At 38.9% G+C, this 27,263-nt stretch overlaps 1 protein-coding gene across 1 annotated transcript in view; it reads right to left on the bottom strand.

Moving 5' to 3' along the window:
• Positions 1 to 335: 335 nt before the first annotated feature.
• CNTN1 (contactin 1) overlaps positions 336 to 27,263 on the bottom strand; it is a 255,513-nt gene continuing 228,585 nt past the window's right edge. Inside the window, exons 21-24 of the mRNA XM_030014181.2 lie at positions 23,648 to 23,834; positions 22,047 to 22,159; positions 20,754 to 20,910; positions 336 to 2,725 (exon numbers count right to left, since the gene is read on the bottom strand). Of these exons, the coding sequence (XP_029870041.1) occupies positions 2,646 to 2,725; positions 20,754 to 20,910; positions 22,047 to 22,159; positions 23,648 to 23,834 (537 nt within the window). The 3' untranslated portion in view covers positions 336 to 2,645. The remainder of the gene's footprint in view (positions 2,726 to 20,753; positions 20,911 to 22,046; positions 22,160 to 23,647; positions 23,835 to 27,263) is intronic.

Here is a 27,263-nt window from a genome sequence, read left to right as displayed (position 1 = left end):
AGCTCTTTAACTCCAGCAAAATTCACAAGAAGGCAGGGCAGGGATACACAGGACCTCATTCCATCCACACTTTTACTGTCACAGATGACCACAACACTGTTATGAAATCAGAAAGCTCCAATTCAAAAGACAGTTATTATATTTTGAGTAACATTAATACATTTATTTAATTGTAATTTACTTTTCATTCATAAAAAGGACAAAGCACGGTCCTGCTCTACTCATTTGGAAAAAAAAAAAAAGATAAAAAGTAACTAAAAAAACAGTTCAATATTCATCAGTATCAAATAATAGTAATATCAATTTTCCTGAAATATAAAGAAACAACAAATATGTCTATCTATATAAACTTTAATTAAGAACCTTGCGTTTTAAAGCAGATGATACATCAGTTAGTTTTTCTTGACAACAATTTGAAACTGAAGGTCCCGATCAAATTTACACAGTTATGTGAAACAGAAAAATCTCCAACTGATCAGTATGTGAGACCTACCTCATCTGTGCTGCTGATTTAAAAAAAAGAAGTGGCTTTGCTTCCCAGGTCATTTCCATGCAAAAACTAAACAGTTTTGCTTTTTACACCACGTATTAGAAAAGTAAAAGGCAATCATGCATTTGGCAAAAGATTTAGTTGTGGTTGTAGATTATATAAAAATGAGTCATACTGCAAAAGAACCAAACCAAATGAAACACAATAAACCACAATTTTTTTGTACAGAAGGCTTACAGCATATTAGTTTCTTATGTATGAAGACAGCTCATTTCTCTTTCAAATAATTATACAATTTATGAAACTCAGTAGTGTTTGACACTTTGACATTCCTCTGTAGGGAAGTTATCACTTTCACCTATTTAAAAAATTTTCATCTTGTAACAAATAGTTAAAATTAAACTAAAACAGTATTATTGATATTTCTTAATGAAGACTCTACACTTTTACATGTAAATATATAGTACAAAATTATACAAATAAAAGAAAGGGGTGTAAATTATTAATTGACCTATTCTTGCTTCATGTAAATATTATTATTATGGACCTCTACAGTATCAGTTCTAAAAAGATAAAATCTATTTCTAAGTAGCTAGCAAGGTTGTGCTAATAAAATATGATTCAAAGCTTATAATTCTTGAAGCATCAGACATTGCACTATTACTTGAGCCAGCTGATTCAATATCACTGTGTTTCTTCAACATTCACACTCAAACTAATTCCCAGCACACCATGGAAAATGAAAGGAATGTGCATTTCTTTAACAACTTAAAAAAACCCAAACAAACCAACAAAAAACCCAACACTGAAGCACTGTAGACACAGTCAGAACAAAAACATTCTCTATCTCTAATAGAGTTCCCATTTTGCGAAGGCCATAGTAAACATTTAGCTTCGACTAACAGTTGGGATCTGACTTTCATGTATTAACACACAGTTGGATCATTCAGTACTCTATCAAATAGGGAAACGGTCTCAGAACTTTAAAACTCTTATTTACAACACTATGAACATTAGAACAATATCAAGTTCTTGAAAAAGCATATAATTCTCCCAAATGTACGCCTTCATTACAGGAAGGTAACACCTGGCATCTGCAGCATAAAAATGTAAATATAATAATTTCTTTTACTGTGCTACTCTGTTTTTGCCATTTATTGTATATCTTTTTCTTTTTTTTATATTTTAAATCTTTTCACTTTAAAAAATAACATACGTTTCCTACCATTTCATGGTCCACCTGGCTGATCTTAACATGGACTCCATTTCCAAGCTCCTAAGTGTTATATTGCTACCTTAACAATAATACTAATAGTAATAATACTAAATCAAAACCAATACATTACACTGCTTCCCTGAAAGCTGACACTTGACTCCTAAAATCAGCAACAACAACCATAACGGAATTTTTCAACAGAATTGTTTCAAGAAAAGAATATGGTAAATCTCGTGTCAGTGAAGCACAGGTAAATTCCTTTAAGCTGAGCATGCTATGCACGTCTCGGGTGTTCTGAACATATTTAAAATAAAAAATTCCTTGTCACTGACTTCTATTTCAAGTCCTTCAAATTCTATCCAATAGCCTCAAGAAATACAGCTCTAAAAAAATGAAATGTTTTTGCTTTGACTGTCTCTCTAAAAACCAGTAATCCCAATAAATGATGATGGGGCCATTCAAAAATATGCAGTACACAAAACATATAGGATAGTACAGACAGACGTAGTACTCTTACATTTATCACATACAATCAACATTTCAATCTCTATTATATTTCACAATTTGTTATTCAAGTTAAAGCACCTACGTATGGTGATTTTACTTTCACTGTACAGCCTATGTTATTGGGTTTTAACACTGTAACTTGCCCCATTGGACCGAATCATGCAACTGTCACAGATCAGCATAAGTGTTTTATAAGGCATATTGGAACAAGTTAAAAATATTTCTTAGCCTTTCAAAAGTTGATTTACTTCATGAAGGAGTTCCTGGATGCCTCAGTCCTCTTAAAGTTCATAGGAATCGGTAGGGTAATTTATTTTAAAGTGTGATTTATTTGGCTTAGGATGGTGCCACAGGAATCAAAAAGAGTCGCGGTCCTCGTCTTCAAAGGGAGTCCTTTGTGTTAGGCAGAGGACAAGGTAAATCCAGCTACATTCAGAATCCCGAGCAGGCGAGGACACCCAGGGTAGGCACCACCAGGACCAGGAGCAGAGTCGGTACTCCAGCAGCGGCACCTGCGCATCGAACACATAACAACACGGTGTTGGTCTTACTTCAGCATTACTCCTGGCACGGGACGGGGGGAACAACCCTGAACACGAGCAAGAACGCGGGGTATGAAGGTCGGAGAACCAGCTGGCGTATCTCAGCACAGCCTCTACCTGTATGGAGAATCTGAGACGGACAGAGAGACTTGCTGCGGTGCGGTGGAGGACTCGTTCTTTTGTTCCGCAAGAGCTGTTTACGCAGCGCGTTTATACAATCAGCAAGGCCGTTCAGAACACATCAGTGTATTTTGATTTGGCCGGTCCAACAAGCCAGGAGGTTATACCAGGAGGTAAAAGGTCAAAATAAATATTTAAACATGTGAAAACAAAATTAATGGCGTCTTTGAAATGTGACGAAGCAAAGAGACACCTTTGGCAATGTTGATGCTCCTATGATCAGCAATAATCTGAGAGATGTCAAAGAGCCTGGTCCCTTTGTTTACCTGCCAGATTACAAAGTCCAGATGGCTGACTTCTAGCGGTGTGGCATTTACGTCTGTTAAAGTCACAAGGGTCTTTCTTAAACAAATATTTTAAGACAAAAAACATTAATCGACAGCTTACAAACTTTACACAACTCACTCTGGCAAACAGGCCTAAGAATTGCTATGATGTTAAATGGCGTGTGTTGCCATGGTCCACCTCCCCGTTAAGAAGCATCTACATGAGAAGATAAGCCAGCCAAACTGTGCCTGGCTGTCAGTCTTGGAGATGGGCCAAAGGAGCTGGAGAACGGGCTGTTCTTTCACCCCAGAGAGAGCTCGTCTAGGTCAGGATGGTAGCGTGTAGGTGGGCAGCGCAGGACCCAGCCTACTGCTCGCCTTGCTGTTGGACACAGACTGGGGACAGAAGTGCTTGCAGCTGGTGGTGACAGTCCCCAGGAGCTGCTGGAACCGTCCCACTGGACGTCTCTCCAGCAAATGTTCTTCTGAATGAGGAAAAACCATACTGAAAAGGTAACATGCGAACCAAACCAAACGGCACAGATTTCAGCAGGCAGCCCTGTTTTACCTAACAACAGGCGCAGTATGACAAATTTCAAGTATTCTTTCATAGGATTTAAAGTCCCAAGAGAGCATTCACATTTTCTCATCAGACCTCTTGCAAGGACAAGTAAATCACATATTCTGGCCCAGCAGCATGCAGGCTCCTACAAAGACAGATCTGTATCTGTAGGTTTTACATGTCTGCCTCAGAAGTTTCTGCATCTTTCAGGATAAATAAAGAGCTTAATTCTTCTTTTTGTGTCTATCTCAAACCTCTTATTAATAAGGTGCTTTATTAATTTTAAGTTAGCAAAACATGGTCCTTAGGCTAAAAAAATGCTGGTTTGAAGTGAGAATTTGGCAAAATAAACACCTGTCAGTTACCTTCCAGTCTTTATTTCTTACAGTATTTCCTACCCACAATAACAAGGAGGAAGTAAGGAAATTAGATGGACATGAAATTGATTGATAACAAAACCCATTTTTTATAAAGTTTGTGGCCTAAGTCCAAATGAGAAAAGTCCAGAGTTCACCAGCTCATCAGTTAGCTGTGGATATATGAAAGTGATAGTATTTAGTCATTTGTAGTTCCTACATAACATAATTGCAGGGATTTTTTCTGATGGGTTTTTCACAATATGTCTCAACACACTGTGGGTTTGATGTCCTTCAGATCAGCATCTCTGCTGTTTTACCATACATGTACTATTTGCAATTCCAAGATGAAATTTTGTTTTGTCCCCCAAACACGTCTTAACTAAGGATGATCATATACAGTCTTAATTTTGTACTGGGCAGAGCTTCTCCTCTTTGCAGAGTCATTTAATTGAGCCTTCATCTGCAGTTCTCCATGCTCATGGCACCATCTCCTCTCCTCATTTGCCTTTGAACAGCCCCGCTCCAAACAACGGCAGTTTTCAGGCAGTTGTTCAGAAAGCCAGTTGGAAGCGTATCTCAAACTGGAGCACTTAGTTGCCATTCCTCACAACTGGCTTATTACAGTGCTTCCCACCTAAATCCCGAGCACTGGTAGGGTGGAAACAATCATGTTCCACCCGATATATAGTACATGTGTATCACTGGAGAGAGCTGGGTCTAAAGATACCTTTCAACCAAGAGCTCTCTCTAGAGAAGGTGTTAGAGGAGTGTGTGCCCCCCCGTCCCACGAACAGAAGTATGCTAGTATGCTTCTGAGGTGACCAAATACCACACGACACGATGTGCCTACAGCTCTTCATATGCACATAGGTACAGCTTGTCGCCCGGCGAATCATTTAACGAAAAGGGGACCAGAAGCCACTACCAAACAGAAGGCCTGACTTGTTTACAGTTGGCCTTCAGTAGTGAATTTAAGCGCTATTAGAAAGGCAGAACTGAAAGGCAGTGTCTCCTGACCCACGGATGAAGCTCTGTGCAGACCCCACCAGGGATATATTCGGAAGACAGTCTCCAGGATGGAGACAACTATTTCCCGTCCTGTTTCTACCACAGGAGGTAGAAACAAGTATTTTTACATGACCCTGATTTCTCCATTGTTCCACCAGGGAGAAAGTCCGCAACATCTGCCATGAAGCCAGAATTTTAGAGCTTTCCCCACAGAATTTATTTTCAATTTCAGCCATATTCCTCTTATTGTCCCCCTTCTTTCCAGGTCCACCCACCACCCCACTCCTCCTGACCCTGGTCCTCACTCAAATCAAGTCCTTCTGCTGCTCCAATCTCTTCCGTGTCTCCCATACTAAACTCCACCCTTTTTCTCTTGCTTCTGACACCTCAAAACTCTTCTCCGTTACCATTCCCACCCTTCCCCCTACTGCTCTAGGGATGCTTTCTTCCTAAGTCCTTTCTGATATCCAAGCACTTGGAAAACCAAGACAAGAGACCTACCAATCCTTCTTCATCGGCTCAATTCAGCTGTAAAAAGTACATTTCTATGAACAGTATGTTTTTCCATAGGAAGCAGTATAGCCACCTCAGCAAAAGATAAAATTAAGGAAAATATTGGAAGATTGCTTTAAGTATCCACAGAGGAATTTTATGATTGAGATGAACATGAACGTATGTTCAAATATATTCTCATACATAACAACTGCATATTTTGGCAACTGTGAAAGTACAGGGGTCTATTTATCTGTCCTTTTTAGTGATTTATGAGACACATTCATCTTTTCTGTAGTCTTTATCCCTAAATATCAAAGTAGTGGTTCTTGATGAATGAATAATAGCCATAGGAAAAAAAAATCCAGATTTCATATTTAAGAATATCCACAGAAAATGTATTCTGCCTTTGTCAGACCAGGATAATGCAGTTGGAAAGACACAACTAAACTCATATTTTGAATGCTTCTAATGAAGGAAAACATGAAGAAAAGTTTGCCGAGTGACACTGAATGATGAGCAAGTATGAGGAAATCTCTATTTGCATGTAACTATTCTACAAAGAGAAAGGAATAATAAATCTTCCCCTGAGATGTGCTCACTGGCTCCAGAATTAATAGTTAGCAATTCACCCCATTACAGCAGTTCCTTACAAGGTTTAGGCGATGTTGCAGAGGTATGTATAACAGCTTTCTGCAATGAAGCAAATCCTACCCTTAGATGACAGCACATTAACAGAACATTAGGAGGACAAATGCACATTAAACAGATCACCTCTTCTTTTTTCTTGTTAGATTACTGACCCACATGTCAGGAACCATACTTTACTGGAAACACCATTCACCAGTGCATGACAGCCAGTACACTCCTGCAGCTCATGAATGGAAATTAATGTAAGTTTTGCCCGAGTACAGACTACAAGATTTAATTCTGTGCAGTAATGCAATTGTGATCTGTCAGTTTTAACAACCTTTAAAAACTAGAGAAATGCCAGATAAAGACTTAACGAACGTGTACAAATAAACATGTGGATGTGAATTAAAAGACAAGGATTATTAAGCTCCTGCTGAGGTCTGGCCAGGTATGAGCCGGACATATTTAGCACCTAAAGATTCGTTCTCACCTCAGCGTTATAATGTGTGATCTCTCCTCTCACCCAGAATCTTGCATATCCAGTGCACATGTACTTGCAAACTACAGTCAGCAAAGTCAAGGCCAAAACCAAACCAGAATCATACAGCCTAACTACCACTCTAACACACCATGTGTGGACTTCATATCAACAGTCCTCATTTCTTTCCAATAAACAATGAAACACACACCTTAAATTTGCTTTTTTTTCCAACAGCCCCAAGCAAAAGTTGTGCAATCTTACAGCATTCCCATGGAAGCCTTACTACTGTCTGCTATAGAGTTCCTGTAGTTGATATTTTTAAGCCTAGGACTAAACTATCTACAGAAACATATACTCAGAACATAGCTTAACATTGAATACAATTTGTATGGGATGCGTGCAGTTAACCTAACTTTTTTCCTGTCTCCTATTCTCAGCAGCCTTTCTCACAAGTGGCTGTTTATCTCAGTAAATGAAGAGAACAACTGCTGGATGGGTTTTCCTTCAGCAAGATCTCTATGTATCACAGGAACTCCTGGTAAAGTCCCACTAATCCACAGCTTTCTATTTGTACTTTAAATTCTGTGTTGCCATCTCAATCACATAAAGTCTGGGATGAAATCTTTTTCACTTCTGAATGGAGATCCTAGATTTTACCGACATCTTGAACAGTATGCTACAGTCTTCCTATTACACCCAAAAGAAATGAAATCAATTTAATGCCTAAATGAAACAGGGATTAAAACAGTTCAGACTTTGATGTATTTCCCAAGCCTTTGTAACAATTTGTTATTAAAAATACGTCATTATTTTCTTTAAATGTTACTTATCTTTAAGATATGACATTTTTGGTCCTTTTCCCAACATCAGTACCTTTTTACACCGGATTGTAAGAAAAAATCTAGAGGCCTGTTTAGAAATCTTACTTTCATGAGATCTGTGAACCAGGAGATTAGTTACTGGTCATCTGTGAAGCTGTCATACGTGAGTAACTTCTCTTTCTCAGTGGGAAAGTGTTTGCCCTGCCAACATACACAAACTACAAGCTATTCCTTGGCTAATCATGAGCCGATCCTGTTGTGGCAAAACTCTTTCTCTGCTTTTGTTGTCAGGAAAGATTGTTCAAGAATTAATTTGCATTAAATGACATCAGTTTTCTTAGTTTCCAGGTACTGAACATCAAGGGGGATATCTACATGACTCTTCTAGTTTGAGAAGAAGTGTGTTTTTAAAGTGAGTATCTCAGCCGTCCCCTTTACTGGGGTTTATTTCACACTGTGCAGCTGTCTCGGATACCCTGTGCGGGACTGGACTGGAGGTAGCGCAAAGTAAAACCTGACATGAGCACACAGGGTGGAGCTGGATCCTCAATGCCGCTCTTTCTCTCTACAGATCCACTCCTCTCGTGCTGCACAAATTGTTCAGGTAGATGCAGACTGGCTATCTGAATGATACAGTCACTGCAACACATTTTTCATGATACAGGTTATCATACATTTAGTAAGAGTAAGGAAAAGAGAAATTTTTCTTACCAGGACTGGTATTTTATATGATTCAGGAAGGATTTAAGTTTGTAACATAAATTTTGTAACTTGTTGAGAAATAAGTCTGCCTTTGTGTCTGTTTTGCAAAATAGATTCCTTTTTTCTGAAAGAACTCCTACCCATTTTCCTGTAAATAATATTATGCTTTTGGTCCAGGATCCAAGGACCGATCATCCCCCAGGGCTGTCTGGTTTTATATCTATCTCTCCTTTTTACTTTAAGAAAGGTAAATGCAAAGCCTTCTCATATTCTGTTTGTCCTTGCTTCTAACTAAGCTTGTCCACTTCTCTGGGAAAAAATTAGGCCACCTGAAAAAAAAAACCAAAGGGGCATTCTTGCCTGCTCCATTTTCTGGTTTCTTTAGCATCTATTAGGCTTCATTAATATCTGAGTGTTTTCATATTTACACAGGTAGAACAGAAAAGCAAGAAGGGAGGAAATGTAATTTCTTCAGGTTAAACTAAACTGCATAAAAGAAGTGGGTGGATTTGTAGTTCCGTCAGCTGGCTTCTGAAAAGAAATTCCACTTGTCCCAGCTGGAAATACTGTCTTCATGAAAGACTACTGCAAAAGAAACAGGTAGTATCAGCTGACATGATTCAAATTCTGCTGTCCCTATTCATGGTAAATGGAAAATAACTGAACTAATTAGAATATGCTTATCTTGCATCACTGGCATCATTGTTAAGTCATGGGTCCAACTTTCCCTTGTCTAGGAATACCTTTGTTCGGGCACGAGGAAATTTTCCTCTTGCCTGTGCCATAAACCTTTCAAGAAAGGTGCTATGGAGTAATTCACAACCCTGTGAATTACTGTTTTGCAGCAGAGTAGATGTATAGGATGGAAATAATGCTGTCTCTGCATCTGCCCATGCTCTGTGCCGTGTTAAGGTTTGCTGTGCAACTGTGGAACAGCTTTAAAACTATTATAAGGAAAAGAGAGAGAACATTAAAAACGTATTTGAAGAGCTGCTGATGGTCTGGGTGATTTGTCCACCCCACGGTGTTAGTCCGTCTTCTCCTACTTGAAAATCCATACGTTAGAGTCAAGTAAATGTTTTGTTTTGTTCTGGCAATGGCACCTGGTGTGTTGGCAGTGTCGGCAGGCAGCAGCAGGGGCTTCTTTTCCATTGACTCTGGCCCTGCTACAGACCTGGGCTGCCAAAATGAAAAGAGGCCTTGGACTCTGAGGAAAATGAGGTAATTTTCAGTTGGTGGGCTATTACTTATCTGTCAATAAATGTAGATTATTTCTCAGATACCTCTTCCCTTTCACGTATGTTAATGTTCGTTGCAGATTCTTTTGCATTGAGAGTTAAGTAGAAGACCACAGGTAATATTTTTTAAATGTACTCTTTTAAAGCAGTATACTCAACAAATAATAGCAAGAACAACTGCGGAGGTCCTCCTGTGACCCAGGCAACAGTTGTAGTTGTACTTCACACTAATTTTATGAGTTTCAGGATCACTTATACGACCTAAAGGCTTGTCATACCTCTCAGCATCTGCCCTGTCTCTCCGGTTTTGAGTGGTCACTCCAGACAAACTGGCTCACCAGCAGCACCAGCAGTACTGCGAGGCTGAGTAAGGCTGAATCATGTACTCAGCTAGGAGGAGGTGTTCACTGCTGAAGCAGCAGGAGGAGCTTGGAGCAAGTTTCGATAGCTCACCCCTATAGAAAAGCTTATCTGTGATTACACTGATTGTCTGGTGTGGCAAAACACTTGGCTGCCAATGTTCCCACATAAATGTATTCTGCATTGCCTCAGAAATTATGGTTGACAGTCGTCATTCAGAGGAATTCGATCATCCTCTGAGGGAGTCATTGACAGGTTTTTCATCAAAAAGGGCTAATTTTTCAGGAAAAAAATGGGAGGTCAGAAGAGAAAGTTTCATTGTAACCCTGAAAAGAAAAAGGACAGATCTTCTTTGGCCAGCTGGCATGTCTGGGGATTTCCGAGTGAGGAACCTACTCCTCCTTGGTCAAGAAAATAGGGATTTCTGAATGTTTTTTACAAGTAAATTCACCCCAAGTATACACCAGATGTATATACTGCAAATAGTCCACACTTAAACAACCACGCGGTACAACTGGCGAACAGCAGAAACTCTTCAGGTGCAAAATGGTGGTGAACTAATGGGAAAAATACTATAGTTTTGGAATTTCTCTGTTCCTGGGAACAAATGTGGCACATATAAATACTGAGGTACATTAAAAGCCTGTCTTGAAAATCTTCATCTTTCAGCCTGTAGGCTGGCTCACACATCAGAAGATGAAGAAGGATGCCCTCAGCTTCTCCAAGAGTAGAAGCGCCCAGTCTCAACAGGCTGGATGACATCCCTCCGCTGCGTGCCACAAGCCTTGCACCGCACGTACCGTGCAGGGCTCACGCTCATGAAACTGGCCATGTGCTTTACAGTCTCCATGTACAATTTTCCAAGGTAGCTGGGTAGCAAGATCTCTGGTAAAGAAGCCAGAGAGGAATAGGCAGGATAAAGCATCTTGGAGGGCTGCATAAACCAGAGAAAAGGCACACTGGTTAATACAGAACCTCTACTGGGAAGGCTCCAATTTGGCCAGTTCCAAAGAAAGGTAAAATAAAAGGAGAAACAGATGAAGGTAGAAACTAGCAAGAACACACAAAAAACCAAGAGCAGGGGGTTAGTGTAGGAATTGTTCCTAGTTTGATACATTTGTTGGCGACTCCATCTGGTTTTCTGACAAAGTAATTTTCAGATTGTGAGGACTTTGTAGGTACCTGTGGAAAAGCCTGTGATTAGTACTGCACTCCCCTCCAGCTGAGCACATCATTTTACATTTTAGTGTCCTGATACAGAAGTACTAACAGCCATTGTCACTGAGTGCAAACACCTCCTTTATAGCCAGATAAAGCTTTTTACCTCCATACTGTGTAATGTCAGAAAAAGATTTGAAACAACCCATCACTGGGTTCTATTATTATAGAAAATAATAACTTAGAAATTAATGAAATACTTGTTTTAGGGAGAGAGACAAAATCTTCTCATGTGGAAATAAATGAGGGAAACATTTTTTTACAGATAATATCTAAATGAGCCAGCAGCGCCTAAACCCAGCTTTAAACAGCTGCTCATCTGTTCAGATGAGTGACTTACGCTGCCACATTAAATTCTACATTTCACTTATGTCTGCTCAGCAGTGTTAGAAAATAATGCTGAGTTACAGAATTCAAGCGCAGAAGGATTGTTATGTCTTTTAATGTATATGCTATATCACCTAAATATTGCTTCACATACAATACAGTTTAAGCAGCCTTTTACTTAGTTTCTCCTGTACTGAGCCTAGGAAGATAGATTTTTCTAAAACACACCTTCTAAAATGGCTCGCAGCCTTGATTTAGAAACACTAGGAGTTGAAAAGCAAAAAATCAAGATTTTCATGCTTCTGGAGAAGAAATTTTCAAATTGATCTTCTGTTAGAATTTATCTCCTGATAAAATTCTTACTTCAGGCACTCTATAGCTAGAGCCACAAGCACCAAATTTGATACTCTGAAACATTCACATGAACTTAGATGAAGGATCCTTCTGACATTTCCTACTTTGACAGAAGTAATATTCCTCCTTCCCTTCCCACTTAATATAATGATGTTGAACAGGCACAGGAGACAGACGAGGTAGCACTCCTACAGTGCCTGCTTCTAAGAACTCTGTTGTCAACTCTCCATCGCTTGCTTCTATGAACAGGCTTTGGAATACGGTGAAAGTAAAATAGATGGCACTGATCTTCAAAGGCAAGAACACTTTGACATTGAAGTCCTTCAAGTATTCTGAAAAGAGCATGGAGCATTTCAGTATGTAATAAGATGTACTATTTAATATATCTAAATCTATTGAGATATACAAAGAGGGCAAAAATACAAGTATTTTGTATGGTCACTGGCACTTAAAACAATAAGTTCAAGTTAGCAAATATGTGATTTTATCTACTCCTCATATCTATAGTAACAAATCTATTTATACATGAATACAAACCTGCCAAATAATCACAGTACAAACTGTACTTCTAATGAAACATTTATCATTTAATGTACTGTCAGTTGACCTCAAGTTTGGAAGTTACACAGTTCGCAGGAGCGCAAAATGCCTGGTTGTACCTGGTTGTAACTCTGGGGCTGCCTAGTCTGACCTCCAACTCATATCAGGACTGTCGCCAACACTGGATGTCGTCAGCCGTAGCTCTGCCTAGCTGGGTCACAGAACTCTCCAAAGACAAAAACTGCACAGCCTCTCTGGGTAACCTGCTCCAGCGCTGCGCTACCCTCTGGGTGAAGTTTTTCCTAATGTCCAGCCTGAACCTCCCAAATTGCAATTTCTGGCCACTGCCCTATGTTTTATCATCTGCCATGACCAAGACTTTGGCTTCATCGTCTTTGTGACCGCTCTTTATACAGTTATGTGCTTCTGTTAGCCCCTCTCCACCATGCTAAACCTTGGTGTTTATTAAAGGACCTAGACTCTGTGATACTTCCTTAATACTAAATTAACGAGCTGTGCACCTTCCGTATTACCAAAGAGTGTTGCTGAAGTCCCTCGGACTTTGCCACTGAAGTAACTGGAAGACTATCACTGCTGCCTTTGTCAGAAGATCACTGGGTTTTGTTCTCTTAAGAGCGAGGTTTCATCAAAAGGTGTGTTACAGCAGACGTCTAACCTAGGTCTTCTGAACCACTCTCCTCGCTAAGAAGAAAAGGAGTCTGGCTAGGTTAGGTGCATAAAACTGAGAGGTATGAGTACACCACCACCCCAAGGCACCCATAAAAAGTGAGATAGATTGTTAACCGCTGAACTGAAAAATACCACACGGATTTGAATAAGGCAGTTCCACGTCTTGCTACTGAAAATTAAAACATGTAAGAATTGTCATGACTAGAAAGTATTCCCTTCTTCATTCCTTCACCCCTGTGATCATGTCTGCAATCCTGTCTAGATTATTAAGGGAAAAAAAAGAATGAGAAGACTCTTCCAAAGATTACTTTAAATCACTCTAAACACTATTTGGCTGGCTTTGATTTCTCAAAGCAATTAAAAATACTGTATAAATATAGTTCAACAGTTAAATGTCCTACCAAGAGGTGAAAGCAGAATATGCATTTGTATTAAATTAAATCATTATGCATCAAAGGGATTACACTATTAAAGCAAAATACTAATCTTGGCATTCACTCTATGAACTATGTGATTTTTTCTGGGCCATTTTTGCTATGTTGCTACATTTAAGCATAAGAGAGTTAAATAACTATCTTCTGGATTTTTTCCATCTTCTAATGGTAGAGTACAATGAATATAAAATACGAAGCATTTTGTTTCATAAAAGGGAAGGATTACAGTGTTCCTGTGTTGGTGTAATAAGAACACTGAAAGTACCTGTACGATATGTCTCAACGACTGGATAAATTAATGGAGTAGTTCAGCCAAACCGAATTTCAATGTGAGACCTTTAATTCGTTGATGAATTGATGGTCCTACTGAAACAGTGGCAATCAAAATCTTGCTGAATTTTTAAAAGAAGTATTTCTGACTGCACAGTGAACCACCATTTATTTTTCTTTTTCTCCTTAAACATTTTAAAAGTCAGTCATTGTTTGGTGGGTAACATTCAAGCTGCCGAAAACAGTAAAGAAAGTATTTAAGGGTTTCAGAAGAAGAAACTAATCCTTTGTCCATCAACTAAATATTATTCAGGCATTTCATAGTCCACTTTCCTGAAGCTGGGAGTATAGGGTCAGCTTTAGTGAGTCTGACCAAAGGCCTCTCTAGCTCAGGACACTGACTCCAACAGTGGTCTGTAACAGACGCAGTGGGGGGAAAAAAAAAAAAAAATCATACCATGCAGAATATGACTTTCCTCTTATATTCTTTCCCACTTGTGTCAAAGTAGCTCCTGAGCTACTTTGTAGCTTCTGTTCAGTAGCTCCTGAGTCAAAGGCTGAATATAGGACACAGTTTTAAATGAGGGCTGACAGACCAAGCCTCTATTTATAACTTTGTCCTGCACAACATCCTCTCACAGGAAGGTCCACGGTTTAATTCTGTGCAATGCAAAAGAGTGTAACTTGGATAGTTTTCTATCTGCTGCCTGCGAATTTTACTGAGTACTGTCATTCTCATAATGGAAGAAAAGTGAATAATCTTTTCCTACTTACCTCTTGCAATTACCAAATTGTCCATGACTACCCTACTCTAGCTGAAGACTCCCTGCCTCTCACACACCTCACACCAGTGTGTTACCTTCACTGATTTTCCCTGTACTTTTACGGTATCTTTCTTTAGTATCTTTTAGTATCTTCAGTATCTTTACTTTCCGAGCTCCAACAAGAACGTATGTTTTCTGTGACAGTCACACCTTCCTACAGCATTCTTGCAAGCTTGGGGATAGCCGGCAAAATCTCCAACATCTAACAAGTTAAAACATGTAACAAAGCGTATGAAGTTGCCATAGATTTCCTTTTTGCTAATGTTTAAAGGCACTGCGGAGTTCTCATGCCTTCATGTGACCAGGCAATAGCCGTCAGTGGGGTTCTGCAGGCAGTTCCCAAGCTCCCACAGACAGGCATGCGGCAACTCGGACTGAAGATGAAAGCAGGAGGAAGCGACACGGTTCTTTTCAAGACAGTGGCCTTTTTCTGTTTTCTGATGGATAGCAACTACCGTTTCTCGTCTTGTCAGTATTTTCTGATAACGAGCAACCTATCCTGCTCTTGTTTTGTGCGATACTGTTCTCTTAAACCTCTGTTGTGTTCTAAGCATGTACGCACACATCCAGTTTCTAGCTACAGAGCCTGTCAACAACCACAGCACAGCTTAGTTAGAAGCCTTATAGCTAAAAATGAAATTTTGTTGTATTCACACTTTGTGTGTATCCAGGCTTTCCCATATAAATAAACACAAATGACAAAATAAACAGCATTGGGATTATCATAGGATAACGCAGACTAAGAAAACGTAACTAGATACGAAAACATTTCTGCAGTCTGTCCTACTGTTGAGTTCGAATATAAGAAAAAGAGAAGAAACTGCAATTAAGGAGAATATGGCTTCTCAAGAAAATGTTTGTTCTAGCACTGAATACATTGGAATGCACAGAACTGTCAAACCTTAGCTGTCAAAGTAAGGCTTGGAAGGAGGCAGCATCAATAAATCAGAACTGTGACGAAATGAAATGTGATGATGAAGGAAAATCAAGAGATATACCAGAGAACCTAGTATGTTTTTTTAGGCAGATTTATGTACCAGGTTAGAGGGTATTCTGAGTATTTTCTACTTAATTTTCAAGCCATGAGACAACAGCAAATGCATTGTGAAAATTACTGTTCTTTTAGAGGAGAGCTCTTTTGGAAATGTATTTTTAGTTCAGTAGAAGCTTTTTGCTACATTCTTGTCACAGATGAATAGTAAGTTCCAAGATCAGTAAGGGAGGACTGTCATGCCAGTTACAGGACTGTTTTCATCAGCATTCCTTATGAATTTTACCTGTGTTCTCCTCTTTTCTTATTACTACAGCCATCTTTGCAACAGATGGACATTTTCAAATTAAGATCAAAAGATTTTGATTATACCACATGAAAAGTGAATGATCACCTGACTTACTTGATACTAATATGTGCAATAAATATTAATGTCCCCTTTACATAATAATAAAAAAAAATATATAAAATAATTAAAATGTTTGTATGAGTTACTACGGGCAAAACTTTTGCATTTTCCTTTGAAAAAGCTATGCTTCAAAGTAAATACTTTTTCAGGATCCTAAAACATGCCTCTGGCAAATGGAACTCATATGTGTATATATATGTCTGCAGTGAACACAGAGAAGCCGTAATTTTATTCTCTTGCTATAAGCATATACAATACATAAATTATTCTTTGTTCATATTTAAACTGAGACATTAACCTGATTTCATATTTGAAGGTGAAGGGGCACGCTATCTTCCCTTTTTTCCAATTATTTTCCCAAATCAGAAGTTACCCTCCCCACTCCCCCCCCGCCCCGGCTGAAATTTTAAAATTTGAGAGCTTGATTCTATTTTTCCTTACTCTGGCATAAATTAATTGCACTGAGGCCAGTGCAGTTACACAAGTGAAGTGAGAAAAGAACCAAGCACCGTATGGTTTTAGTTCCTACTGATTGCAAGATTGCTTTGATTACATTAATATTAGCATTATGACAAAGCACAGCAATCCAAAAATCATGCAAGAGACAAAAAAAAAATCTCAGCCTTTAAAATAGTTAATATATTTCAAAGAAAACAGATAAGCCTATTATTAGCTATTGAAACTCCTCTGGTTAAACAAGTAGTTCCAATCTTCAGCTGGCTGTGGTATCTCAAGAATGAATTTTAAATTGTGTAGCTCATTAATTTACTATAATGGGCTTGAAAAATAACCCCAAACCTCTAACTGTACAACAGGCACTAGCCAATAAAATACAACAGTTCATGAATGTATTTTACACTGATTATAGCTGTATGCTGAAATGCAGCTCAGCATATACACAGAAAGTGATTTTATGATAAGTATTTATATTTCAAGATCTTCAGTAAAAAGAAAGGCATGTGAGATGTCTGTGTTTGATAAACTTCCTTTATATCATTCTCAGCTAAAACCGTGTATCCTGTAGGAAGCTGACTGGTTATATGAGAGCAAAGTTGCTGTAGGACATTTGCCTCCCTCTTCAGCATGTGACTCGGTTTTCTGTGAGAAGTTAGAGGATGAGGAAAACATAAAAGAAAGCTTCTCCCTTAGACAAGGGGTTGATCCAGAAAGAACATATATTTCTAGTTTCTTTTACATTTGACTTTCAAACGTAATTTTGTTAGTTAAAATGTGCTGTATTTTTAATACTTTAAGTTAAGACGTCAAGGCCAGTTAGGGTTCCTGAACTAGATGTTCTTGTACTTAAACCTAATTCAGACCTAATTCAGCAAGTGCTAAGAATTGCTCAGAGTACATCTACAACAGGTTGACAACATGGCAGCCTAGCGCAGCAACAGCAGCCACGCAAATCAAGGAGATGGTTTTGGTTTGCAAATAGGTGGAATTCATACACCTGAAATCTAGGCCAAAAGATGTCTTCTGGTGTCCTGCCTGGCCTCCAGCTGCTGATCCAGAAGACCTGAGGTCCCCTGTAGATCACGTCATGCCTGCCAGCATTGTGTGGATGTCCCTGGTAACTGGGGGCATCTCAAATGCTACAGGTTTTGTTTAAGCTTCTGAATTACACCCTAGATGACAACTGATTATAATGGGAGCTTAGACTTAACTCAGGTGTATTATGTAGATTACTTTGGATTTGAAACCCACTGAACAGCAGGAAAACACCAATCTGGAAGACACATAGTTTTTCTAGACATTCCTCTCTCTTCTGTACAGCCTTCCAGTTTGCTTAAGATGCAGTCATTCCTGGTCAGCACCCAGACTATTTTGAACCCCTGCCCTAGTTCCTTAATTCTCCCCATTGACTCAGGCAGGAAATTAATTTGGTTTGCAAACTCTGGAATCAGATGCCTAAAGGTCAGGTAAGGCAATGGTCCTCTTGCATTTGATAAGATGCCTTATGTTTTGCCTTAGCTATTGTTTACATCTCTCTGTAAATATCGAAGTTCCATTTTGGCCAGTCGACCACCAGAACACACATTACTTCTCTTCTTTGCAAGTGTCTGAGAAAAATCACCATTACTTGAAAGCTTCTCACCGCTCTATCACCCGTCTTGTGCAATTATTCTAAACCCTGTCACGCTACTGGAAAATTTCCTTAAGAATAAAAATTAGCAGACATAATTTGCCATGTGTAGGTGTTAAAACTACACTTCATCCTGCTCTTTGGAAAAAGCATAGTTTGAGCTGAGAAATAGCCTGAAATGCTTGCCCAATTCTCTGTATACTGTGTATTCCAAAGAGATTACCCTGACTTTTGTCTCCTTTTTCATCTCCTTTCCTAAACTGAAACCAGGGAATGCTGCCTCTACCTAGGCCACCAGAGGCACAGTCCTTCTCTGTCTAGCTGGGGTATCGTAGAAGTCGTGGCTGAAAACTTGTCTGCAGCATGGAAGACAGAGCAACACAAAACTCTACAAACTAGCATTTGTAGAGTGCTAACTCTCCCAGAGGTGCTCACTCCATATGGGCACACTTGGGGCAGGTCTTACTGGCAAGACTGATCAGCTTGGGGTCAACGTTGTACTGACATGATGGTTCTGCTTCTAGTCTGGGAAGTTGATCAGCTGCTACCTAAAGGGTCTTTGCACCACACTGATGCTAGATGATAATGTATGTACGATACAAAGATGACCTAAGACATGTCCCAAAGATAGCAGTTGCTTCAGCTTTTTTGCAGCTCATAAAATATGTTAAAAGTGATTCCCCCAGAGTATGACAATATAACGCAACGTATGGCAGCTTTTGTAAAGTGGTTGACTTAGTACCCCAAGACATTCTCATAGAAAATGATACACACGATTAACGCAGTGTATGCTAAATGGATTAAGAATTCAGTCACTGGCAGATTTCAAAACACAATTATTGAAGAACGGTCACACTGAATTTCTAGTGTAATTCCACAGTGAACAGTAGCAGACCGAATGCAATCTGATAATTTTCATCAAAACTAGAAGTAAACACCTAAGGAACTGTGTACATGAACCAAAATGACAAAGTAGTAAAGAGTAGTGACAACAACACATTCATATAGAAATCCAGATAGCATGAGAACTTCAGCCATTCAAACCAACTGTGCTTTGCCGTAGCCACATGCAAAATTATACACCAAGGAAAAAAACAGACACGCCACACAGATCAGGATGGGATTCTGTATCCTGGAGAGCAGGGATTCCAGGAAGGATTTAGAGCTGGTGTTGGACAAACAAGATGAACACCATTTTATAGCTCAGTGCAAGGAAATAAATGGCTAATGAAAGCCTTTCATGAATAATGCTGGGAGTAGTAAGTGTAGGGAGGCAAGACTATCTCTGCAGACAGCAGAGTTGAAACAGTGCATATAGTTATAGCGTCTATGGTCCTAAAGGAATTCTCAGAAGTTGGAGAGATGAAAAGAAGAGGTGTTGAAATTATTTAAGACCTGAAGAAAATGTTATCATGGAGAAATTCAAGGCGCTCAGTCTGTTTAGCATTTGATCAGTCACTTGACAGATATATATATATATACATTTCTTAATGGGGAGAACATCTCAGGCACAAAAAGATGCTTTAATCTAGACAAAAGCTATAAAAGGGAACAATGGCCAGACCCCCAAACCAGATAAATATAGAGAAAAAATTAGGAAAAAAAAATGTCAACAGTGCAGGTGATTAACCATGAGAACAAAATATCTGGCAAATGATGGATTCTCCACCTCTAGATTCCATTTGATCAAGAGCGGAATAGATGGTTCATACAAACAAAAATGGTGATACCCATGCGTTCACACTAGGTGATATAAACTGTATGTATTACTGAAAACCAGCAGATTGGAGGTCCACTCCTTTAGAAGTAGGCAGCTTCTCTCATAGTACACAGATAATATAGCATTGGGATTGCTTTTTTTAAAAGACACAACTATGGTTGCACTGACTGTGTGACAAGAATACTGTTGATGTTTAATCCTTACTATTTCCCAAGTTCATTTCTTAATTAAAAAGACAAGAATACAATGCAAGTGTTTAAATCATAACCTTGGAAAGACACTATCCAAGTCCTTGATGTTTATTCATATGTTCTACTTCATACACTGCGTGCGAAGGCACTACTTAAATTACAAGACTAACAGGAAAGAGATGTACAGACCATGCCTGAGCTCATATTTAGAGTCAAAACTGAGCACAAGTTGAATCAGCCTGAGCCATGCTCCCTTTCCCTCTTTACCAATCATCCAGACCCCGCTAAAGTTGACCATGTTGCATTTCTCATTGCTTACTTACCTCTTTGTGTCACAGCTCCCCTCTTCCCTGAAAAATGGAACTCCCCTAGCAATTGGTCTGTGGATCACTGTGGACAACTCGTTTTTCTGTTACCTTCCCCTTAGCGGCAGTTGACAAAGGAATGAGATACAGAGGCAACACGCGCTAGGAACTATAGGATTATTGCAAGCTGACGTCTTGAGCCTGAGGCCTGCACCACGTAGTTATGCTTGTAGGACCCTAGTAGAAGTGGCAGCCTAACTGGGGGCACCAGTAGAAACAGTCTGATATTTGGAAGATTGGAAGTGCTTCCAGGATTGAACTGGACTGCTGCTGAAGTGTCCTGTGTGCATTATCTGTCTTCAGAAATAAAATATTTTAAGATAAACTCTAATTCTCAGTGCAGTCACTGTTGAAGAGCTACCTCTCAAATCTTCGATGGGAATGGTGTGCCCATCTCTGGATAGTGTGCAAGAGGAAAATATTCAGTTCAAGATTTCCAAGGAGTGTGGAAAAGAAGAAGGGAAGTTATCTGCTCACCTGAAATTTTTATTTGAGCTACTTCTCCATCTCCTCCTTCACTGTGTGCTCGGACCTCAACAACATATTCACCATCACTGGGGACTGGGACCTCTATTGTGTGCTTTCCAGTTGAAAACAACTTGCCTTCATGTTGTCCATCTGGTCTATAAAGTACCTAGAAAAGTCATAGTAAGTATAGTTATTGAAATGCTACATTTCCATGAAAACACAGTTACATTATGTACAGTCTGTCAATGAAAAAGCATTAGGTTTTTATTTATATATGAAGTCAATATATATCAAAACTTGATGGCTGATACTACTTTTCCCATTTTTACAGAGGGTGAATCTAGACAGGATGTTTCCTCATTGTTTTATCTATTATAAAATTATGCTACCTTTTGAAAAATAATTTCAGCCCTTACATTTGAAATAAGTAATTAAATGATAGAGGATAATAATGCAGGGTGGCAAAGAGCATCAAATAAAAATCTGAGAACTCAGCTGGGTTTTCTGACATAAAATTTATTACCATTTCCATAAATGAAACAATTATTAATTTTATTATTAACTCTCAATGACGTTAAACTATTGCAAATGAGATGGTATATGTCTCGTGGGGCCTTTAGAAAAGATCCCCACCCCTTCTGGAATCATCTCTGTGAAACACTGTCAGCAATTCCCAGGAAGCAGTTCAACTTCAAGCAAAATTTGTACATGTAGAACGTGATACTAGTTTTCTTACTGCCAAGCAAGCAGCAAAGTTAAACAGGAATTAATTTTTGAAGCTTTCTATACGCCCTATAGTTAGTATATACAGTTGCTCTAGTTACAGAGTAATTGCATCTAACAAGGTTACATGTCCCTTCCCTTCCTGTACCTTCCCAGACTTTAAAGAACTCGTGTTCCAGGAACTGTGGCTCACATGGAGATGGGAAAGGAAAGCTGGATCAACGCATACTGGTATAAGGAAAAACTATTAAAGTGTGCAATATTTTTAAGCGTTAATTTTAGCCAATAGACAATAAATGTAATCATATGGGAAAACAGGTCGCTGCAGTCACTAAACTTTTCCCTAATACGGCTTACCACCCAAATGTATTTCAGTGCCCCACTGTTTTCTCATCATATTGACTAAGCCCACTGGCTTTGCCCTAAGCCTACTGGATGTCTGTGATCTCTGAGCACGATACCTTCATCTTTAGCATGCAACTATGTTTAAGTCTGATTAGGTACAAAAATTCAATGCCGTCTATAAAATGCACCTCATGTAGCATACACAAAGACAAAAAAAATTTCCACAGATCATACTTTGTATCCTTCAACTGCAGACTCATTTGACATTGCCTTCACGTGATCCCAGGTGATGATGTACCTTGAACCAGATCTTACAGAACTGATAATTCTTGGGCGTTGGCTTGGAGCTGAAAAGCAACATATGTATAATGTACACATAAATAAGATTTCATAAACATTCAATGACATTTTTATTAAGACATGTAGAAATGTAAAAAGGGAAATTAGGCTGATCGTTACATGATTAAGGGATAGTCTCCTTCCTGGAATGAACTGCTACAGCTCCAGCCAAGCAATTTTGGATGGCTTGCGCAGTGGCTGCTTTGTGGGTTTGCCTTTCTGTGTTGCCAGAATGGAAGTGGCCAACATTACCCTTCGCTATGTTGCTGACCATGTGTGTTTGCTGGCATGCAACTATGTTCAGAACCTCCCAGAAATGTGGCTCAAGTCATGTTTATTCATTGAGCTTAAATATTTAATTAACCATTTAAAGGCGTTTCTACAGCATTTAACTCAGTAGAAATAGGAGTACCCCACTGCAGAAACCATTAATTGTATTTCACACAATAAGCTTATAAAACGGAGTCTTATTCAACACAAATGAACCCTGCAGGTGCAAGCTGCACAATACACTATTTACTGACAGAAATCCTCAAATTAGTTGTACATATTTTTAGCCCATATAAGTGTGTTTTAAACACACAAGATGTCTTTCTTAATTGAACACTGCTCAGCATATGTCAGTGCTAGGTATCATCATTAAATCAGGAGCTATATTCAGAAATCTATTATGGCGTGTGATTCAGATCACCCACTTTTCAAGGGTGCCTGATCCTGGCTCCCTCTACTGTTAATGAAATGAAAATGGCAATTGGTCATTTTTTAATCATCAGAATACAATCCTTCTCGCTATTGATTAAACAGGACAGTGTATAGCTGCCTAAGTAATGGCTGGTCTGAATTGTTCATCCTTTGGAATATGACGTCCAGCTTTGGGCCTCCCAGTACTAGAAAGTCACTGGTAATCTGGAGTGAGTTCAGCAGAGGGCCACCGACCTGATGGGGAGCTGGAGCACAGCTGGGCTTGTCCACCCTGGAGAAGAGACTGCTTTGGAGGGGACCCAAGAGCCTCCTGTCTGTTCTTACAGGGCGGTTATGAAGAAAAAGGATCCAGGCTCTTCAAAGTGGTATGGCAGGAGGATGAGTGACAAAAGGCACAAATTTGATTAAAAGAGGCTCAGACTAGATGGTCAGAAAAAGTCAGGCAGTGGAACAGGTGTCCCAGAGAGGTTGTGCAGTCTCTATTCTTGGAGGTTTTCAAGGTCCAACTGGATAAAGCCTTGAGCAACCTGATCTGAGCTCGTAGCTGACCCTCCTACGAGCCTAAAATCTTAGTCTCCTTACAGCCTTTTGTAAGATAGCCACATTGTACATGGCAACAAAAGAGAGGAAGGAGAGCCTTAGTAGAATTTTTCAGACAAATAACCAATAGCACATAAAGGGAGAACGTTGGGTATATGAATGAGAAGCCACATGTGAAAACATGACTGGCATGATGCAACATGCAGTAATGAAGTACATGACATTATGCTCAGCCTAATGCTCCATTTACTTACGTGCTTTCCTGGTAATGATATCAATGGTTCTACTGGGAGGTCCATAGCCTGCACTATTGAAGGCAGAAACATCTACATGGTAGCGAGTATTAGGCTTCAGGTTTTCCAATTTGGTTGAATATTCTTGATTGCTCACTTGTACCCGCTGTGCAGCTGCTTCTTTATCATGAGCAGCCCAGTAACGAATCTGTAAGCAAGCAAATTGAAGGATTAAATTTAACATATTTAGTCATAAAGAAAGTTTATAAAAAATGATGTATGCTGGGTACTTCTATACTCTATACTCTGGGTAATAAGCAAGCTAAAAGAAACTAACAGCAATAGCATGGAATTCCTTCTGCAGGCTGTGATTTTAACCAAGTTGTACATAAGACATAAAGAAATAGAAAGAAATTCAGATTTTACTATGAAACCTTTTCTCACAGTGGTTTAACTTGTTCTCAGCTAAGTCATTAAAAGTCTGGGAGGTGGATAATGCCTTCAAAGAACAAGACTATTTTCTTGTTGCTGTTTCGCTTGAGCATTTTACTCTGAACTTTAATATTGTTTTCCTACACTACAGTATAGACTAAACGCTGCTAATGTTTTTGCAATATTTTGTTTAAAATGTCTTACAAATTTAATCCTTTTGTACTTCTATCTAGGGAATGAGAAGTATTCGGTCATGTCATCTGTATGTGCAGGTCTAGATACATGTACCTAACCATTTTCTCAAGTTCTTTGGCTAAATTCCATCAGATTTCATAGTACAGTACGACATTTGTCCAAGTAGATGAGAAAGAACATGAAAATGCTTAAGCGACGGGAAAAGCATCAATGTAAGCTTGTAACATCTTAAAATCCAAGGTCAAGTAACTGTACGTAGAAATTCCATGAGGCTTTTTTTTTCCCCAAGAAATTGTTCCATTCTGCTTTAATTCATTACGCATTACAAAGCACCAGTTTAAAAGAGAGTAACTCCTACGGAGTGATGCCATTCCATAGGGTCCATCACATACGCAGGGTCCTATTCTGTATGGCCTTGTGGGATGCAAATGAGAGTAAAACACTGTCAGTCTCTGGGTTTTGTCTGGTTTATAACCATTTGCATAAGACTAAATTACTGCACTAACCTGAAAGAGTGGAAAGTCGTGCCCATTACATTCTGGTTTTGAGTGTTTTTACTCTTAGCTTTTCTGCTCGGCTTCTGCCTGTCTCCATAATCATTTTTGGGTATGCTACATGAGGATCTTTTAAAATTTTTTAGGAAGAGATTAATGTTGTTGGTAATTTCAGGTTCTAAGAAAAATCTTGCTTTGTGAGATTTGACTGGTGACATCAGGTATCCTGTTATTTTATCTTTTAAATAGCACCAGATTTAATCTTGTGTTCTGCTGACATTACTTTTCCTTAGGAACTTCATTTAAGGAATAGATTAGAAGCGGAGATAGTTTGTCAAGGTGTTAATATCACAGTTCTCCTCTTTACAAATTACGGGTACAACCCTTGTTTGGCAAGGCTTTATTTTCTCTTGTTCATGTTTAAATTAAAACTTTTAATAGAAATATTTCTTTCTTTTACTTTCAGAGCACATACTGTGGCTGAATGAGGAGAGGTGCAGTAGAGGATTTCTCTTCACCTACTTCAAATGCTTTTGGACAGGGTAGCAGCCAGTATCACTACACAGAGGTTACTCTCATTTAAATACTGAAGTCTCTCATCAATGTTTGTTGCCTCAGTGTTGTCCACCAGTGTTAGAGGTGACTCATACTCTGATTATTATAAACGTGACAATATCTTAATGGCTTTTCTCACTCTTCCCTGGTGTAGAGAGAATCACATTGCATCTGCAGGCCCAGCTGGCTCCAATTTTTAATATAGCATGCATACTTGCCTTTCAGCAGTCACAAACAGGTAATTTTTAGTTATATAAATGTATGTCCTGCATAGTGTTTTGGAAGTTTAATCGACTAGCATCCTGAACATCAGTTTACTGTAATGTAGGCAGTCACACTCCTGAAATTCCTACTTATCATGGTGGCTATTTTACTGAGTCAACAGCCTTTACCCCAAAACGAGCGAGGAATGTGCACCCAATCCAACCCTGAAGGCTTCTCCAGCAAGGTGGTAACCTCCACTTAATAAATGGTTTCAAACTGGTGTGGATCTGAAACTGTCACAGTCACTTCAGCTGAAGGTTTGATTATGATCTTCAAGTCAGAATTTTTTCATATGTTTGTAATTAACAAACCGTCGTAGATAAACTGCTGTTGTTGAATGCAACCAGCTGTATACCATAAGCTGTTAATTAGAAGTGGCTGACAAGTGTGAGAGGGTGTGTAGGTCAGGAGCTAGAGGACGTCATGTCTACCTCTGCCCCTAAGTTCAAACAAGTTTCTAGCCCGTAGCAAAGGGATGTCTGTGAAGTTCTAGGTGGCCAAAAGTTTATTAGCTACGACAGGACCAATGGTAGCTTTGTTGTTGATATTAACTGGCCATTGAAGACTAATTAATTCATTTTTAGTATGTTCTATCATGTTAATTAAGTACCTGCTTTACCTAAAGACGGCAAACACTTTATGCGAAGCTTTCGTTAATCATGGGGCATATGCTGGAAGCCTTTGAATACCTCTGACTTGCAAAACTTTCCACAATCCTACTGTTCATTTGCACTACAGTGATGCTAAGGGCGTAATATAACAAGTAATATACAGCATCAAACAAGACCAGCGAGAACAATGAATGAAAATGTAAATTACTTCACTGAGAGCATATTACAATTCAGGCAGAAGTAATATAATTTAAAAATTAAATTAAATTTAAATCCCAAATATTATTGTTCTTGGCTGCAATGTTGTGGACTTTACTCCTGTAGTGTGAGCTGTGTGTCACACACTCAGAATGTTCTTCTTTAGCTCTTCATTTAATATACAGTCATATCCACATATTTGGATCATTGTAACTACTCTTGGAAAAGAAAAAATTTCAAGTAAGATGACTCCCTTGAGAGCTAAGAAAAAGTATTGTCTTCTTTATGCTATTTCTACATTTCTCTTCTCACTTATTATTTAAATAATTTTAAAGTCTCTTGAAATAACTTAGAAATTTCTTTCACTCTCTTGCCTCTGTGGAAGTGATACATAGAATTAAATGCCCCATTGCTTCAAGAAGTCACATTTCCCCACTCTGCTCAGTAGCCCCTCTCTCTTTTTCTTAAAGAGCTCTGCATTAACCTTGTTAGGATAATCCGTAGGTAACGACTTCCCAGGGGACACAGGAGGGTATTTCGCCCCAGCTCTAGAGTTTGTTGTAGGAGATAAGCCAACAGTGATCTGTGGGAAGGAATGCCCTAGCCATGATGAATTAGTGCAGCCCTCCGTGCTGAAATCAGGAAAAAACACTCTCTTTCATGGCCCTCTCCTCTATTCAAATTTTAATATACTGAAATACATCAGAAGTTGTTTCTGTAAGTGTCATGAAACAACAGCTCTCATATTAATGAAATTTTTACATAGGAAAGACTTAGAAAAGATACTTGACTCATATTAAGAAATTTTTACATAGGAAAGACTTAGAAAAGATACTTGACTCATATTAAGAAAGAATGCTAATAGCATATTTCAGTAAACAAGGGACA

The sequence above is a fragment of the Aquila chrysaetos genome, chromosome 5 (genome assembly GCF_900496995.4).
Source record: "Aquila chrysaetos chrysaetos chromosome 5, bAquChr1.4, whole genome shotgun sequence".
NCBI lineage: Eukaryota > Metazoa > Chordata > Aves > Accipitriformes > Accipitridae > Aquila > Aquila chrysaetos.
The sequence above is the reverse complement of the archived record's forward strand: the minus strand, read 5'-3'. Positions and strand labels throughout refer to the sequence as shown.